The following is an 18337-nucleotide window of genomic DNA, read 5'->3' as shown; positions in this document are numbered from 1 at the left end:
AGGTACTTTGCAAAATTATCAAGATTCTACAAAGAAAAATCTCTGAAGTACAAATACTACTGCAGAGGGACCTGCTGAAAAAAATAGTGGTGACATTAGCAAAAGGAAATTATCTTATTTAAACAGGGTACCACCTGTCTTTTTCTTGTCTCCTGTGATAAGCCATTTTTGGTCACAATAAGCTATACTATGGGTTGGTTGTGGTGTTGTGCCTTATGTTGGTGGTGTTGTTTCAGGTTCCAGATGTGAGCAGTGCAGAGAAGGCGCCACGTATTCAGGTGCGGTAATATCTCCGAACTTAGAAACCACTAAAATTATGCGAGTTCCTCATGCTATGTCAGTGTCCGACTGCATCGCAGCATGTTGTGATCTCTCTGGTTGTGACTTGTCCTGGATGTTCGAACGACACTGTTACATCGTGAACTGCCAACACAAAGAAAACTGTGAACCTAAAAAAATTGAAACTGTGAAGTCCTATCTTACTTTTGTGCTGAGGCCTTCTCAGAGGGCAGCCTCACTGCTAGGATTTGGGCAAGTGATCCCAAGCATGGTCCACTCTGTAGGACTCCAGAACGAGCCATCCGAGGAAATGAGTAGCCTGAAGGAGCTGTCTCTGTTTGGCAAAGATCCCAGCCTTGAGGAGATACCTGAGTACATTGATGATTATAAGGAGTTGGAACAGGACCCCTTTCAGGTGAGCATCAAACATGAGCAAAAGGAGAGCATGGATTATGCTGATTGGGCCCTCATGGTGGCAGGTGAAAACGGTGTCAACTCTTCTGTGGGTGATGATGGAGATAACCAGGAAGACTTTGCTGAAAAGAAAGGAGGGGCTGGAAAAGTGGAAGGCCTTCTGAATAAAACCAGCTCTGAATTGAACTCTGCTAGTGAACACTCCCTACAGAAGTTGTCATCTCTCCCGGAGGTTACTCCATTCCCTGAGAAGACGTTTGAAAGTGAAGCAGCTGTTCAACTTCTTTCACAACCTGATGATGCTTTGCAAAAAGAGGTATGTTTGCCCCTCAGGAAGCAGGCAGAGTATGGTGAGGCCGCTTTGCAATTGTTTTATTTTTCAAATCAAATTAGGTTATTGCTTTGTAATGTAACGCTAATACTCAAATGATTTACAGTTCTGTTACAGTGTAGAGAAGGCCCGAGGTGAGAGGGTTAACTAAATAGATAGATTAATTGCTGAAGGGCTTCTTTTGGAACATTGTGGGGTTTCCTTGGAAGTGTACAGATGAGTGGGCTTGGACCTGGTGTTGTAATAGTGTTACATTATTCTTCCCTTCTGAACCTTGCTGACTCATTAGAAGTTAGCTGAGCAACACTGGTGGACTCTGTAGTATCCAAAGGCCAAGACTTGTAAACGTAAGTTCTTCCATCAATAAAATTAAGCCTGTTTTATGGGTTTCATGTTACTAATGCATAGTGGTGTTACAGATGTAATGGTGCTGAGTAAATACCTTTTATAATGGTTGAAAAACATACGAGCGGCAAGGTACATAAGGAGGGACAGCAGTGGTTTTGAGCCATGATGTACAGTGGGGTAAAGTAGATAATGTGTTTTTGTTCTCAGAATCCTTTTCTTGAGGCTGTCAATAGGGAAAAAAAAAGTTAAATACTCAAAACCTAATGTAGGTACTTAAGTAAGATGTACCTGTTCTGTGTTTGTGCCAACCAGTTTGATCAGTTGGGCTTAAAAGAGTTCTGTTTCCTTAAGAACAGGGTGGGATCAGCTGGGAAGCTGAAACAGGCTGTAAAGCCAACTTTTACTGGGCTTGAAACACATCCCTGCTAGAGGGAAGACGAAATTGAGGAATGTTAGCTGTTTTGCTCTAAATTCCACCAGATTTTGTAACCAGCAACTACTTATCTCTTGCTGTAAAAATGAGAATTGATTGCCATTACTGTAGGGAAGAAAAATACATGTAAATAAGAAAGTTGCATGAAGTCTCTGTTAACTGAGGTTCATGGAGGGGATGACTGAAATGGCAAAAGTATGTTTAGAAAACAGCAAGTCTTAAGATACAATGTAACTTAGTACCATTGCAAGCTAGAGATGTGACATTTTCCGGGCTCCACTTTGAGATCTTCTAGATATTCTGAGAACTGGAATTCTTGGAGGGCCTCTGGGAGTGCATGTGGAAGAATATTTGATAACAGAGAAAGTGCTGTAGCAAGTTAAAAAGCTGGTACTGCTTCTGTAGGCAGAGTTGACAACAGAAGAATTGTTTTAAAAATATCTACCATGCAGATCTTGAAATGAGCTTAAATTAACTTTGGAGTTCAGGCGAGAGGAATGGATATTATTGTTTTTTTTCTATTAGTATGCAAAAAGTATGTATAAATGTACATATGAAAAGTATGATACCAAAGTATACTGTTCCTGCTGATAGAATTTAAGAGCAACATTCACTCACTAGAGTTGCCGTTAATTCTAACGAAGGGCAATAGCTGAGCTGTTCTTACAAAGTTAAAATTAAGGAAACCCAACCACTGCTGTACTAAGTTCATTTCCCATTTTTCCTTCCATTTCCTTAGTTTCCTCCTGCTAGGGGAAACTAACAGGCATCTTTTAGTTACTGCCTGTGCTGTGTGCTGGAAATGAAGCCATGGAAAGAACCTGCAGTAGCTCTGTGCACCACCATGTTTATGCACTTGGGCCACGCAGTTAGACTTGAAGCTTGCCTGCATTGTGTCTTGCTGGCAGACGGAAGCCACCTTAGCACTGTGCTAAGTTTTAGCCAATTGTCAGGATGTCTGCAGACTTAACTGCTTCTGAATTGTGCCTTAGGGGAGCCGCACAACTTTGAGTTCACCTGAAGTATGTGGCAAACAGACCTGAGCAAATTTGTCCCCAGTCTCTAATGAATCTTGTGAATACAGTTTTATGAAAGTTGAGATTTCACATCTTGCAGTGGTAACAATATATATGGGTAAGCCTAATTTGCAAGTCTCTACTTTGATTTTGCCACCCCAGCCAGAATAGAAAGGTTTTGCTTTCTTTTTGTGCACTGCCTGTGTAGATGGGAGTTTATTGTAAAGTGAAATGGAGAGAAACCTATTTCTGACTGGGACACAGAGGAGGCATTCCTGTATGGTCTTCACATTATGCTAACACAACCATTGAAATTCTTGTGGAAGGGCTGAGGAAGGAGCTTGCTTATTTCAGTGCAGAAGGAATGAAGCTCCAAAACTAGGTCCGTCTTTAGCCTCAGCTGGTAGTGATGTTGAAGAGCTGATAAGACAACTGTAGTTAGAAGGGGACCTAGCAGAGCTGTGTTGATGTGATAGCATCAAAAACTCTTCATGAAATGTATTGTCAAATGACTCTGAAGTCTCTCAGTGTATGGAGAAGTTAAGAATCTGCAGAAGCAGAAGGTTTTGAGAAACGGCCCAAGCCTGTGCAGCCTTTGATTCCCAAGTAGGAATCCTTGGAATGTAGACATTTGTAGAGAAATGATGATGATGAGCAGTTTTGGCAGACACCTTTCCCTGGCTTTCCCCAGATTCAGTCCAGACACATCTCCTTTCCCCTTCCTAGTCTCCCCTCCACTTCTTTTCACTGCACATTATGCTTAGTCCCTTTGGTGAGGTGACAGGTGGCACAGGAGGTTTGGGTTAGTGCATGGCAGTTTCCTTTTTGCCACTTGTTGCTTCTTTTCTGCGACTGTTCCTTCCTTCTTGTTTCCTCTGCCCCAGCGTGGGCTTCTCTGCGGGCCTCAGACCCCGGGGAGGTGGCATGAAGTGCCTCCTTCCAAGAGGTTGTCTCCAGCCCTGTGACAAATAATGTCCCCTTCCCCATGTTCCCTCCCATGTCTCTTGTTGTGCATCCCCCCCACCTCCTCCTGTGTCCTCTGCAGCCCCAGTGGCTGTTGCCCTTTCTTAACTATGTCTGAGTGGTTGCAGTGTTGGCACATGGTGGCTTGTTTCCATCCATTGCCAAATGTCTGGGACCACAGGGGTGACCTCTGCAGCCAGTCCCCTGCCACCCGAACCCTGCCAGTTATGCCTAACACCAACTTCTGGCTTGGCTTCAAGTTTTTCTGGTTTGAGAACTGCACTCGTGACTCTAGTGAAAAAGATTCTGCCTGTGATAAATTCAGGTGGTGGGATTTCCTACGTATGTGTCTCTTTCTTCAGCAAGCAGACGTCTTAATGAAATTGCATATGGGTTGTTTGGGCATATATTTGTGTTCCCTTCTGAAAAAATGTTTATTTGGAAACCAAATTTTAAGTTCTTATATTGTGTTTAAAATGCAAAGATGTCTTCAAATAGTTTTCTCACTTGTATATGATCCAAACTACCTCTCAAACTGTTATCTTTTTGTATAGGTTATGAAAATGTCAAAGTCTTAAAACCAATTTTGCTAATAATTTTAATGAAATACCCTATGTTTATTGCATCTTATGCAATAGTTTCCTATCTTCTGCTTAAATCTGCCGCAGCAATTCTATAGATCTATGCTGACGTGTTCCCTTCTGCAGCTTCCAGACAAAGCTGTTTTGACAAGCAAGACAGAGCAGGGTGGCAAAAATGCAGTGCCTCCCTTCATGGTACTCAGTGTCCTCAGGTGCTGTGTTCTTTGAGCAAGGACCTAGAGAGAGATTTTTAAACTGTGAGAGGAATCAAGCACAGGCCTCTGGAGTCTGTGCTCCAGGAGCATCCTGAGTATAGGGGGTTTCTGTATGTGACATAGGAGAGAGCCTATGGGGTTTGTCAGTTAACTCAATAACCTGTCTTTTGGGTTTATGTTGAGTTCAGAGTGATGTTATGAACTGTCACCCTGTAGTAGCTCAATAACATTAATATATTTAGAAATCTGTACAGAGTAAATGCTGTCAGGCTGCCCAAACCAGAAATCTGCAGGGCTGCCCATCCTTGAAGTGAGATATCTGTGCAGTATTAATTATGTTTTTAGAATTGCCAGTTAGCTGCTGATCTTTTAAGCAAGGTGAGGTTTTTCAGGTCTTAGTCAGATTCCAGCTACTACCGTGCTGATGATGCAATTTTTCAAACATTTGTTCTATAGGTTAGGCCTTATGTGATTCTTGAGTTTGTTGCATTTGCAGGAAAAATGATGCAGTCAAAATGCATGAAGCTCTACCTAAGAAAGCTTAAGATGGCTGACAGAATGTGATGAAGAACCTTTTAATACCTGATTGGTGTGCCTTCAGAATTGATGTGTAAGAGTTAGAATAAAGTGGAATATCAGAGATGTTCATATCTTATTTTGGCTTTGTTTCAGTTTTGAGGCCTGCAAATGCTGAACAGCCCTGTTTAGTTAAAAATGCATTGATTTGAGCCTTAGGGGATGTACAGGACCCCTGAAAGATGTTTTGATATTTACCTGTCAGAAAAGTTTCTTTCTTTAAGTCTGCGCATCATGTCATACAGTATGATGGTTTGCTCTTTTGCAGCTTTTCAACCACACAATTAGTAGAGGTCATATGTGCTTGAAATCGTTAGACAGATACCTGAATGCAGAGAATGAGGGAGAAGCAGACTGGTGAGAGAGCAGAGTTTCACTGCTGACAGAGCTGCTCTCTATAAGGCTTTCCAGACAAACAAGAAAGAGAAATGGTACTGCAGTTATGTAGTAGTCATATGTGCAGAGGGACATGGAAGAAACCCTGTTGAAGAAGCAGTCGTATAAAACACACCACTAGCAGCCCTTGAGTCACCCGAGTCTTGATCAGTTGTCTGTAGGAGTACTTGAAGAACATAATTCCTTGTGGGGGGAAGGGAGGTTGCCTGGAGGATAAGGATGGAGCAAGGCAACATGTTTGGGCTTGTGCTTCCCATTCACAGGGAGAAAAGAAAGCATCCAATCTGTGGGGTCAGCTGGAGACCAGAAGTGGCAAAAGATCCCCCTTGGCATGATACTGTTGCCTGCAGTGTAACTTTGAGCTTCTCCAGGGAATTCCATGGCTCTTTTTTTTCCTTTTGGATTGTGGGGGCATTCTTGTTTCCTGTAGAAATTCCCAGAGATTTGCACTAAAGTCAGACCCTGAGAACCAAAGGATGTGAGCCCTCAGAGTTGGTGTGTTTATAATACTTTGTAACAAGCAGTAGTGGTTGCACAGATAGGTAAAAGCAAACAAAAAAACCCACAAAGCCCATACCAACAGAACTGCCTACCCTACTCATGCCCAGAAAGACTCTTTCTTCTTCATTTCAGTTCCCAAGCTGGAATTTAGGTTAATCTTGCTCTCTAAATCTATTTCAGTGTATCTCTCAGTAATAGTTTCTGCCTGAGAGCTCATTTTCTGATATTGCCCCTGCCTCAATTATCTGCTGCCTGCTAATGTTCTTAGTTTGAGCTATCTTTTTGGCTGTGACACTGCTACAGATGTGACAGTGCCACAGGACACCTTTTTGCCTGCAGAGTCTTGCCTGGGCTTGCTGACTGAAGAGATGTTTGGTGCAACTGCAGAAGAGAGAGTCCCATGAAAAGTACATTTGAGGTGACCTTGTCCTTGTTGGTTCTATGAAGCCAGGATGGCTGCTTCTGAGCTGATAGATTGGCAAAGGACCAGGAGAGGAGGAAAGGCAGAGGAAGCTCCGAAAAGTAGATTTCCCTCAAATTTGGAAGGCAAAGAAACACTTTGGTTTGCCAAAGTGTTATAAACAAGATCCTCTTTTGAAGATGTGGAATCAAGCATGTAAAAGAGAGCTGTCTGGAGGAAAGGCCTTTTGTGAAAGTATGAGGCAGAGTGGGCTTGAGGCTCTCCCTGTGTATGATAATGTTGTCAAGGGTGAGATTTCTGTGGAGGGTCCAGGTTTGGCAATGCTGAAAGTGCTACCTTGGAGCTGCAGTCCCTGATCCTGCTGTCAGCGTCCCAGCTGCCCAGAGGGATCTTCTTAAATATTGAGCAGAGCTGGAGGTGTGGCCACAGAGATGCTTGTGTTGTCTGTGTTATGGACTCATCTGGAGGTGCAGCTCTTGGTGTGGTTCTTGGCATCTTCATGGGGTAGGCAGCCACAGTCCCCAGCACTGCTGTTGGTGTCCCAACTGCACAGGAATTATTTTCTCTCTGTCCTTGTTGAGGACAGTGATGAAGCTGCAGATTACTTAATGCGCTCTGTTCCCTTGGAGGCTTGGAAGCAACAGTCTCTGGCATTGCTTTCATGTTCCCAGCTGCACAGGGAGCTCTTTCTCCTGTCCACATCCAAAGTGGAGCTGCTCTGATTTCCTAGGAAGACAAAAGACTGCAGAGTGGAAGTGGAGCTCCTGAAATATGAAGAGAAGCTGAGACCTGGGATAGTTCAGCCTTAAGCAGAGAGGGTGGAATCTTAGCAATGGATATAAATAACTATGGCAGGAGTGAGGAAAATGGAGCCAGGCCCCTTTCAGTGCTGTCCAATGGCAGGACAAGAGGCAATGGGCACAAATCAAAATACAAGGAGTTCTATTTAAACACTGAAAACTGGTTTTTTTTTTTCTTTTTTCATTGTGAAGATGGTCAAACACTGGAACAGGTTTTCCAGAGGGGTTGTGGATTCTCTGACCTTGGAGATATTCAAAACCTGAGAGGATGTGGTCCTGAGCAGCCTGCTGTGTCTGACCCTGCTTTGAGGAGAGGGCTTGGACTAGACGATCTCCAGAGGACCCTTCCCACCTCAGCCATTCTGTGATATGAGTGTGAATTTTACCCACCTTCATAGTCCTGTTCTTCAGTTAATAGATTATGTACAAATAGTAGCAGTGTGTTATGTCTTCATGTGCCACACATAGTAGCCATAATTGGCAAAGTGCTTTTCTCTAAATGTTAGGTCAGAAATAAGTCTTGAGGGTGTAAGGAAAAGCTATTGGCCTATTGAGACTAATGTGTCATTGAAAGGTGATGGCACCTGAAAGAAAGGGGCAACGTAATGGGCAAGGCTAACACAGTGCCGAGTTATTCCTGCAAAACTTGTGTCCTTTACTGCAGTCCTGATTTACTAACAAGGTGGGTCAGTGAGAACAACACTTCTGCTTAGTGACTGAAGTAGGGAGAGTTAGGCCATTTTATTAGAGGTGAGGAGGTAAGAAGGCATACCATGTTCTGGTCTGAGTTGATGTAGTAAGAGGCAAGGATTCTGTTATGTTTGTGTGTGTACAGCGTGAAGACAATAATACTCAGCACACAGACTTTCTTTTGTTTGCTTTTAAAGGTTTATGGCTCTATTTAGACCTGTTCTACTGTTCTTTATTATTTTGAGAACTGGTAGCCTTAGCTGTATTCCAGATGACCTCATTTTGATGACCATAATCTATGCTGTTCTGCATCTGAAACTTGGAAAATGATTAGTATTTCTTACAAAAACTGATCAGTAAAATAAACAACAGTCCTCCATTGATAGATATTCTGTATAGGAATAAAACCACCTAGTAGCATAAATCAGTAAGCTCACCCTACATGCTGTTTAAAAAACATACCTCTAAATCTAGAAATGTGAAAAATGGCTCACTTATGACAACTCTCTCTCCATAATTCATTTTTCAGGCTGCTACACCTTCCTCTTCTCCAGACAAACTGGATGTCTCCCCAGGTATGCCAGAGAAAACCCAGACCCCCACAATGGCCCCAGAGAACGTCACTGAAGGTGGGACCATGCTACTTCCCACTAACACTGTGCCGCCCGAGCCCATGCAGCAATTCACACCACCTGCTACTGCTGCTGAAGCAGGTAATGTTTCAACAGAACTGGGGATCCAAGGGGTAGCTGCAGGTTGGACAGCGGGCAGGGATGGTTTTATCACTGTCAGGCTTCCAGCCTATTGTTAGTTATGAACTTGGTCTTATCCAAACATAATATCATACCACTTAAAGCCTGTAGACTTACAGTGACGCTACAAACTCAAGACCCCTTAGCCAGTTACTTCTGAGGCAAAACTATGACCGCTCCGTCATTAATGGGAAAGTATAACTCTAGCAAATACAACAAAGTAAAAAGCAGAGATTAACAGCCATTTCTTAATGAGTTAATTTTTATGCTTGGTAAGAAGTACCTGGAGTTTCAGAATAGTCTCTTCTAGCCATACTGTTATTCTTTTGTGACTCTTGAGAACATTGCTCCCTCCCAGAAATTCTTCAGTAGGGTTTCTACTACTTACAGTTGTCAGATATGCAGCAGTGTAGGTGGAACCTGAGGAATGTCAGCCCTTAATAGTGGAGAAGCCAGGCCTTCAGTAGGGAAGAACATGGCCTCCCCATCCTGGGGGGGAAAAAAAAAAAAAAAAGTTTTGCTTTAATTTCAGAGCTTGTCAGACTTCAGCTGCAGAGCAAAAGTTTTTATTTTGAAAATGATGTGTTTAACCACTATGTCCTCTAGCTGTCTTAAATTCTGTGTGTATATTAGAGTATTTCCGTTTTCCTGCTCAGCTTGCTGTGTCCTTGTGCACCCTGACAAAGGGTTGGAAAGGCCACAAGAAGCAGAGAAGCACAGAAATGCTCTGTGCTCTTAATGTACTGAGGAATATTGAGAACTAAGCCCTTTGCTTCCTGGTAGAGCAAGTCTGGTTTGGGACATTCTTGGCACTCTCTGCCAAACCGCAACCTGCCAGCCAGGACAGCGGTAGGAGGTAACAGGAACAGATGAACTACAAGAAATCCCTCTCCAAGGCAATGGATCATCAGTACAGTTGAGTGTTGACTAAGCAGCTCCTCCTTCACGGGAGGAGGTTGAAGAGGACTCAAAAAGGAGCTTGGAAGAAGTTGAAGGAAAGTTTGTGATTAATCTCTCCCTAAGTACTGCTTTGTGCAAGGATTGCCCCAGGTTTATGTGTTCTGAGCCCTACTGTCTTGGAAGTCTTGAAGACAGGAACTCCTTCTCTCTTTCGGTCATTACCCTCATCTAGCTGTTTTATTCTCATCTTATGTGGAGGTCAAGTAGAAAACTCGTCTCCATTGGTGCCTACAGTGACTACCATGAGCAATTATGGAGTCTTGGGTACATTTAAGTATCAGTGACAGAAAGTTTACTGTCAATGTGGCCTCCTCATCCATTTTTAGACCTGTAAGCTGCCACTGCTGAGTAGCCTCTTGCTCGTCAGGGTTTGTAAGTTGGACATTTAGACACTAGTGAATGTTGCCTTTGGAGAACCTTTGTTCTGTGGGTTCACAATGTTAGAAGGAAGACATTTGAAAACTTTGAAATAGAGGTCTAGGGGAACCTTTCCTGAAGTTGTGCTTTGTTGAGTTTCTGTTGGGGACTGGATTTGTGGACTCTGGCATTTTTGGAAGAGGAGAGGAGAGAGTTTTCACAGTTGAGAACTGGGAAGGTGTTCCTGGATGGCAAATAGATTGAATGTGCAATTCAGCTACAAAATAACACTTTTGCCATGCTATAAAGGTGGGATTTTTAAGAGGGACACTGAGCTGGACATTGAGGCATGCCTCACAAGTGCCACACAAACATAGAAGTAGTACTTCTTGGTGAAAGAAGGTATGATATCAGAATTCTTATTCCATTTAATGAGGTTTGTTCCAGTGCAGATGACTTTTTTTGTCTTCTGTAACTGAATGCTTTTAATTCCTGCACTTCCATCCAATCACTAAGAAAAATGTATAACTCTTTATACAGGGCACTGTTACCTCTGATATACAGCAATAATCAGAATGCTTTTCTCTAAAACAGAAGTAGGGGAAATGACACTTCATATTTGGGGAAGAAGAAAAATTTTTGCTTGGTAAAAGGCGAAGGAGCCATAGTCATGATTATAATAGGATATTATTTGATTATGTATTGAGGATTTTTTTTTCTTATCCTTGCCTGTTCATTGTAGAGTGTTTGTAAATTTTACCTAATCTGTTACAAATAATATTTGAAGATACTAAATTTATATCCATCCAATCTGTTAAAACATAATGTACTTATTATGTCTTAAATACAGTAAAAGAACTTATTGTGTCTGCTGGAGATAACGTACAAGTGATACTACCCAAAAATGAGGTTGAACTGAATGCCTTTGTTGTCCCACCACCGCCTACAGGTGAGTTGAATGGCCTTGGCATACAAGGAGATGCAAACACTGCCAACCTGTAAATGCAGGCAAGTCCTGAGTTATGTGAACATCTGTACATCAGGATAAAACCATCTTTCTTATCTCCTACTAATACCTTTTTTGTGGTTCCAACTGCAGAAATTATTATTATTATTATTATCCCTATGGATTTTAGAGACTTTTTTGAAGTGGCTGTTATTGTCAGAACCTGAACTCATTAGCCAGATGGTTCAACAGAAAGCCTGTAGTTTCTACCAAAAGATGATGTGGTCTAGGTTATAGTGTCTTGATGTAAAGCAGAGAGGGATGGGAAGTAGTTTCTGAATGCAACATTTACCTTAAAACTACCAGCTTCTGAACTGCAGCAGTGAAGAATGCACATTTACACACATAGGTAGCTGTGTAAAATGCATTCACTTCATGAGAAGCTGGTTGTTGTGAAGAAGTCAATTATTTGTGAAGTCCATTACATCCTTGCTGCTTTACCAAGTTACAGCCCACCATGGAAATTCAACATGTAGTCATACTGCTTCATTTTGCAGGCTTAAACGGTCTTAGCTGTCATGATTTTCTACTATAGCATTTTATCTGATGGATGGTGAACTTGATTTCTTAGTTTCCTGGGTTTATCTTGAAGGCAAAGCTGATTACTCTTATTCTGTGTTATTGCTCTTAGAAACAGCCTACACCTATGAGTGGAGCTTAATCAGTCACCCTGCTGACTATGGTGGTGAAATGGAGCGCAGACACAGCCAGACCTTGAAGCTCTCTCATGTAAGTGAACTGTAAGCTCAGGCTTGTTGTGTTTCTATGATCCTTTTGCAGGAATCCAACTTGTGGGGAAGGGCGCCTCAATTTAAGAAGTTTGACTGCCAGAGTCTCTTGGCTTGCATGTGTCACCAAATCTTTGCCAGATTAGAAGTGTCTTTTTCATAGTGCTCTAATGATTTGCTAAGATAGAGTAAAAATTCGTAAGTGATTACTTTGTATTCCCCACTTCTGGGCTGTGACTAGGGGCCTTTTGTGTATGTGTTTATAAAAGGAACTCTTGGTTTCAGATATACAAATTTTTCTCTGTTTACAATATGATTGGCAGATTTATGCATACTGCTTTTGTATAATTTGACAAGTAACACAATTTGTTTTGTTTGTCTCAGTTATCAGTGGGACTTTATGCCTTCAAAGTGGCGGTTTCTGGTGAAAATGCCTTTGGTGAAGGTTTTGTAAATGTCACAGTCAAACCAGGTAAATCAGTTGGCTGAAGTAATGAAATTAATTTCTTTAATGCAAGTAGTTGTACAACATGCTCATCTCATAGTCTGTCCAGGACATTTGGTAGTCTAGCCACGCAGAGGTGTTTCATATCTTGGTACCTGTAAAGCATTTTAAGGAAGTAAAGATCTTGCTCACTGTGTTTAAGTGCTCTCTGGTCTTGTACCCTCCTGAGGTAAGGCCTGAGACAGCATCATGCCACCTTTTATGGTCCCCTTTTCCAGTACAGCCAGGAACAGCAATGAGGTGCTGAACTTGTTCTAGCTGCAAGTTACAGTGCACAGGTCTGATCTGAATTATACCAGTTAGAAGTGGCTGCAGCAGAAGAGTGCTGCATCAGCACTATGCTCCTCAGTAACCTTTTCTCTCCCTTGTCCAAAAAGGACAGCAGGTGCTGCAAAGCTGTCAATCCTAGATTTGAATCACTAGGGACTATTGATCTGTAGAGTTAAGATCAGTTTTACTTGAGCTTTCACTAGATTTTTCCTGCCCTCTCCCTGCTTTCTTTCTCACAGCAGTCAGAGTTAACCAGCTGCCAGTTGCCATTGCTTCACCCCAAGTGCAAGAAGTTTCTTTGCCTACAACTTCTACATTCATTGATGGCAGTCGTATGTAGTGGACCATCCTGTATTTTTAATATACAGTTGCAATATTATTGTTTCTCAATTACATGTGAAATTCCTCCTTCTCACTCAGAAGTTTCCTGAATCATCATTTATTTTGTAGATTTGAGTCTAGTTATAAATTATTTTAATAAATAAGTGATAAAATGCAGCCTTCCGCTTGGGGATTGAGGTGCAGCGTCAGAGGCTGCTGCATCCAAACAGCAGCTGCTCTTACAGCTTCTTCCTGACCTGCCCAAAGGCCTCTGTGCCAGTACACCTGGGCCCACAGCAGAGAGCTGTCACATAGGGTACGATGAGATGGCATTAATTAGGTTCATAATTACTGAGAGCAGACAAGTTGGAATGTGCATGAAGAATTTTTTTTGTTTGGTTGTTTAGATAAACTATACCAAATGTAACTTGGAATCTGCGTTTTAACAGCTGTGGTACATGAAACCTGTTTGATATGCTAGAAAAGATAGTTGTAGCAAATCAGTTAGGTATCTGTGCATGAAAGACTTGAGGATTAATTCTAGCAATTGCTACAAGAATTTGATACGTTTTTCTTTAATGAATGTAGAAAGTATAGATGATACGAAGATAGTGAGTTACCACTGGGAAGAAATTAAAGGTCCTTTGCGAGAGCAGAAGGCATCTGCTGACACAGCTGTCTTGCGCTTGTCTAACCTTGTTCCTGGAAACTACACTTTCAGGTACCTGCACAGATGCTTTCTTTGGGGGTTTTAACTGTTTCTGTGATATCAGCTAAATGTTTGTTTCTCTTTGTGCTCACATGTACCTCCTAAAATGAAAAACTTAATTTTTCTTCTGCATGCTGTTACCCTTCATTTTGCATGGTGGAGGGACATAGGGAACAGGTTTATTTAAAAGTGCTTGCAGTGATTTTGTGATACTGATGTCATGATACTTTATAGCACAGAGTTATGCAAAACAAGCTATCAGAAGTTACATACCTTCCACTCCCACCACTAACAACTGTGACAGAACATATTTATTTATGTATGTATGTATGTATGTATGTATGTATTTATTTATTTATTTATTTAGTCCTGACAATGGAAACAAAGTTCGTGGTTCTGAGTGCTTTACTTAAAATCAGAGTTCATTTTCTGAACTTCTTAACTTAAAGCCTGGTCTGCACAGATGCATACTTCCCACTGACCCAGCCTGGCTTATTTGGCTGACAGTGGGTAACAGTTTACCAGTCAATATACTGTGTCTCAGTGTAGCATCAGCAGAATGTTGAAGCCAGTGAACATATATATTAAATGTAGTGCTTTGCATAAGCTTCACTAAAAATTGCATATTCAACTTTCATTCTGTGTTCTTTACTGGAATTGTTCCATATTGTACAGTGGCAGAAATGAGTGTACGATTTTTATCTGTATTAAAAAGGGCAGAGCTTACTTACAAGCTATGTTCTAAGTGTGTTCCAAACAGGAACAGGGCAGGGACGTCAAACCTGTTTTCACTGAGGGCCACATCAGCCTCGCGGTTGCCTTCAAAGGGCCAAATGTAATTTTAGGACTGTATAAATGTAGGAGTAGTTACATTTGGCCCTTTGAAGGCAACCGCGAAGCTGATGTGGCCCGCAGTGAAAATGAGTTTGACATTCCTGCCCTAGGGAGTTTAGAAATCACTTGCTATATCTGTGCACTTTTAGGGGAGTCTGAGGTACTTGAACAAATAGCAGTGTGTTCAAGCTTACAGGAAATCAGCTGGTCAACAAAATCCAGTGCTCCTGATACGCATGGATGTGTACCCATCGTAAAAGTATACGTTCCCTAATGACAGAACTAATGACCACTAGTTTTGTTCCCACTCAGGGAAGGCTTCAAGAGTGGCTCCCTTCCATGTGGTCAGCTGTATGCAGTTTTCAAAACAGAGGTCAATTAGAGATGTATTTGGTTACCACACTGTGGAGGGCAGTCTTTTATCACTTTCAGGTGCTAGCAGTCTCATTTTAAGGTGATTTGTTATTGTGTTTTTGAGAAGCAGTGGTTTGTCATTTTAAATGCAGTACTTTTTTAGTTTTGTGACTTGACATCTTCAGTAATCTGAGCTGATACTAAGCTCTGTTAAAATTAGTAATAGTGTGCTGCAAAGAAGTAAGAAATTAGGAACTGCTGCTGTGCTATAAGCAGAGCTTCTGAACACCCAGAGTAGTTTTGGATGTAGGTGTTAACAGGGACTGCTCTGCTATGGGTGATGAACAAAATCCTTGTGTTTTACTGAGTAATGTTTTTTTTAAAAAAAAAAAAAAAAAAGAAAAAGGAAAAAAAAGAATTTGCAGTCAAATCAGCTTGAAATGATGAAGTTGCCATTGACTGCAGTGAAAGGGTTTCATCTAGGATCCAGAATAGCTACACTTTTTTTTCCTTAAAGGTTGAAAGCTGTGTTTGAAAACAGTCTTCTGAGTTTCTTTCCTATCCTAGTTGAGGGATATGTGTTTCTGAAGCAGAAGTTCCTATAATCTAATCGGTGGCTCTGGTTTAGGTGGTTTTTGAAGAAATGACAGAAAAAGTTAACCTTTGAACTCAGGACTTGGCAGAAGTCCATCTTAATAGATTTCCAATATTGGTTTTCCTGTTTATAGACTCACAGTGATTGATTCAGATGGAGCAGCCAACTCCACCATTGCATCTCTGACTGTCAACAAACCAGTGGATTACCCACCTATTGCCAATGCAGGACCTAATCAGGCAGTCACCTTGCCCCAGAACTTCATCACGCTGAATGGAAACCAGAGCAGCGATGACCATGAAATTGTCAGCTATGAGTGGTCACTCAGTCCAAAAAGCAAAGGCAAGGTTGTAGCAATGCAGGTATGTTTATTTCTTCCTTCCTGTGTATGAGTGGAAAGCTCTTTTATCTTTGCCTCAGCACAAGCAAACCCCTAAGTAACTACTCAGAAGCACTGAAATATCTAGAGTGCTGTCACTTTTTTTTTTTTTTGCTGTTCCTGTCTGATTTATTCTGCTCTTATTTTAGATACTACTTTTAATTCCTTCTCATAATTTTTTTTTCCATTCCTTGTGGCTACTTCTGATTCTTGCTGTTGTTTTGGAAAGACTTTGAGTTCACAATGTCTGTCCTTGGGCCCTAGAGCCTACTCAACAAGTTTCTCTCTTCTGAGATGATGGACACGCTGAAAACTTGTTTGATGAGAATGTGGGGATAGTCAGGGTTTCCTTGTAACACTTTCTCCTGGAGAGAGAAGTTTTCTCCAGGAGCATTTTTCAGTTTCTTTTTGAGAGCCTAGTAATCTTTTTCATGTCCCTAAAGCTGAGGATGCTGGTCTCAGGTATGTTACATGGTTAGAATGCAATGTAACGAGTAATTTATCAAATCACTTAGTTCTTATTTTCCTCTTTATCCAAACCACCCCCCCCCCAAACTAATTGCATTGGGATTTGTTATTTCACATATGAGAGATGCCACAAATGTTAATTTTATTAGCAAAAAGACCTATAGCTTATGAGCTTATATAGATATGAACCTAGTACTGCTGGAAGAGTACACTCAATGCAGAGTTGTCTTGTTTAATATTTTTTCCTACAAACCTATCTGGCTGTGATCAAATCAAACTTGATTTTGAGTTTAACAATTTTTATAAATATTATATTAAAGAGTGTCATAATGTTTGTTTTCAAAATGTATCTAAGGAAATGGAATAAGCTGTAGTAATTTCCATCAGTGTTTAATTTCTTAATGGAGAAAGTTAATGTGTTTCACAATTATTGTTCAGAAATAATGCAGCAATTATACCAAAATAAGAAATTAAGGTTTATTGTCTATAGATATTTCTCTGGATTGGTAGGGACAATTGCAATAGTGAATATGTTACTTCTGTCTGTGCATCAAATTTTAAGTCTCCTCTTTGTCTACAAGGTGCTTAAACTGCTTGCTCAAACACTGTATGAATTAACACAAATGTTACTTTTTTCTTCACGTTTGCTCTGTAAGACCTTTCATAATCCATGTGCATTTCTGTTTTATCTCATTCTCTTTATCTTTCTAAACGCTGTGTAGGGAGTGCGAACGCCATACCTGCAGTTATCTGCAATGCAGGAAGGAGATTATACATTTCAGCTGACTGTCACAGACTCTGCGAGGCAGCGGTCCACAGCTGAGGTCACACTGATCGTACAGCCTGGTAGGTCACCTGCAGGCGCGTCTGGGTCCCTCAGGGCTGGGCCAACCTGGTGTCTGAGCACTGTCCTCAAATGCATCATCTCCCCGCATTGCACCACTGAGCTGGCAGTCTGGATGTCCGGTATCCCTGCGTCAAGGACTCTTACAACTCCATTTTCTGTCAAAGCAAACAGTCGCAACAAGCATAGAATCGTGGGAAGTCCATGTGGTGATCCTGAGGGCTCACGCCAGCCTGGTTACATAAGGTGACCTGCACAGAGATATGTTAGAGTGTACTTCTAAAAACTGAAATGTAGCTCTTGTGTTTAATATCCTACAAAGTCTGTTTTGCTAAGCTGTTCAGAGTATCAGTCAGTGCTTTGCTCAATTTCATTGTTGTTTTGCAGTTCTTCTTCAAGAATCCTTGTGTGACTTAAATTCTCACAAGAATTGCATTGCACTTTCTAGTGAAAAGTGTCAAGCAAGGAATTTCAAAACCTGCATCTTTCACACATTGGTTTGGATTTGGGATTTAGTGATGAATGGGCCCAAATGGTCCAGGCCTTGTGAGATATGTTTTTTTAATGCCTTTTTTTTTTTGTGTGTGTGTGTGATGTGTTTGCCTGTTACATCCAAAGTGACCTTTTCTGACCATCCAAAGGTCTCACATTCCACCATAGAGAAATGTTTTCTCTGTCTGTTGTTGCTTATTACACATCTTTTTGTAGATGACCCCTTCTGGGAAAACTTTACAGCAGGCAGTTACTGCAGAAATCAAGATTATGAATTGGAAGTACAGCGTGTGGTGGTGTCTTTTAGACTTGTCATAGTGTGGAACTAGAAAGATGCTATCACTGAAGTCAGGTCTAAGGTTAAATAAATATCTTGGAAAATGGTAGCATTGCCAGTTTTACCGTGCCACGAAAGCAGAGGTTGAAAACAGAATCACATGTTATATGTTTCTGCACTAAATCTGTGAAGGCTCTAAAATGGTATTAACTTAGTGGTGTTGTGCTGACCTTGGGCAGCAGAGCACCTGAACTAGTATCTTTGCGGGCAAAGAACCATGTTTGTGTGGGTGACTTTGAAAGGAATGCAGTTATGAAACCAGGAGAATACCCACCCCACTACTCTTGTTATAAAACATTTCATACAATGCATTGAGCATGCTGCAACATTTTTGGAGTGTGGCTGTGCCTTCAGATATGACTGTGAAAAAGGGAAGTACTTGCTGTGGGATTTGGCTTGTTGCAGAGCTGGTTTCTCCCACCTACTATTTTCTCCTGGCTTATGCACATTACTCTTGTGATT

General features: G+C 41.4%; 1 protein-coding gene across 1 annotated transcript in view; it reads left to right on the top strand.

Moving 5' to 3' along the window:
* Positions 1–301: 301 nt before the first annotated feature.
* The window catches only part of KIAA0319, a gene marked incomplete at its 3' end in the record, with an annotated part of 32127 nt that continues 14091 nt past the window's right edge, over positions 302–18337 (top strand). Inside the window, exons 1-9 of the mRNA XM_082045869.1 lie at positions 302–1009; positions 8494–8677; positions 10884–10982; positions 11671–11768; positions 12152–12239; positions 12782–12874; positions 13452–13584; positions 15489–15717; positions 16925–17048. Coding sequence (XP_081901995.1) covers positions 317–1009; positions 8494–8677; positions 10884–10982; positions 11671–11768; positions 12152–12239; positions 12782–12874; positions 13452–13584; positions 15489–15717; positions 16925–17048 — 1741 coding nt within the window. The 5' untranslated portion in view covers positions 302–316. The remainder of the gene's footprint in view (positions 1010–8493; positions 8678–10883; positions 10983–11670; positions 11769–12151; positions 12240–12781; positions 12875–13451; positions 13585–15488; positions 15718–16924; positions 17049–18337) is intronic.

This window comes from Streptopelia decaocto (assembly GCF_964273445.1).
Source record: "Streptopelia decaocto genome assembly, chromosome: 2".
Classification (NCBI taxonomy): Eukaryota; Metazoa; Chordata; class Aves; order Columbiformes; family Columbidae; genus Streptopelia; species Streptopelia decaocto.
Note: the sequence above shows the minus strand (reverse complement) of the source record. Positions and strands in the feature narration are given on the sequence as shown.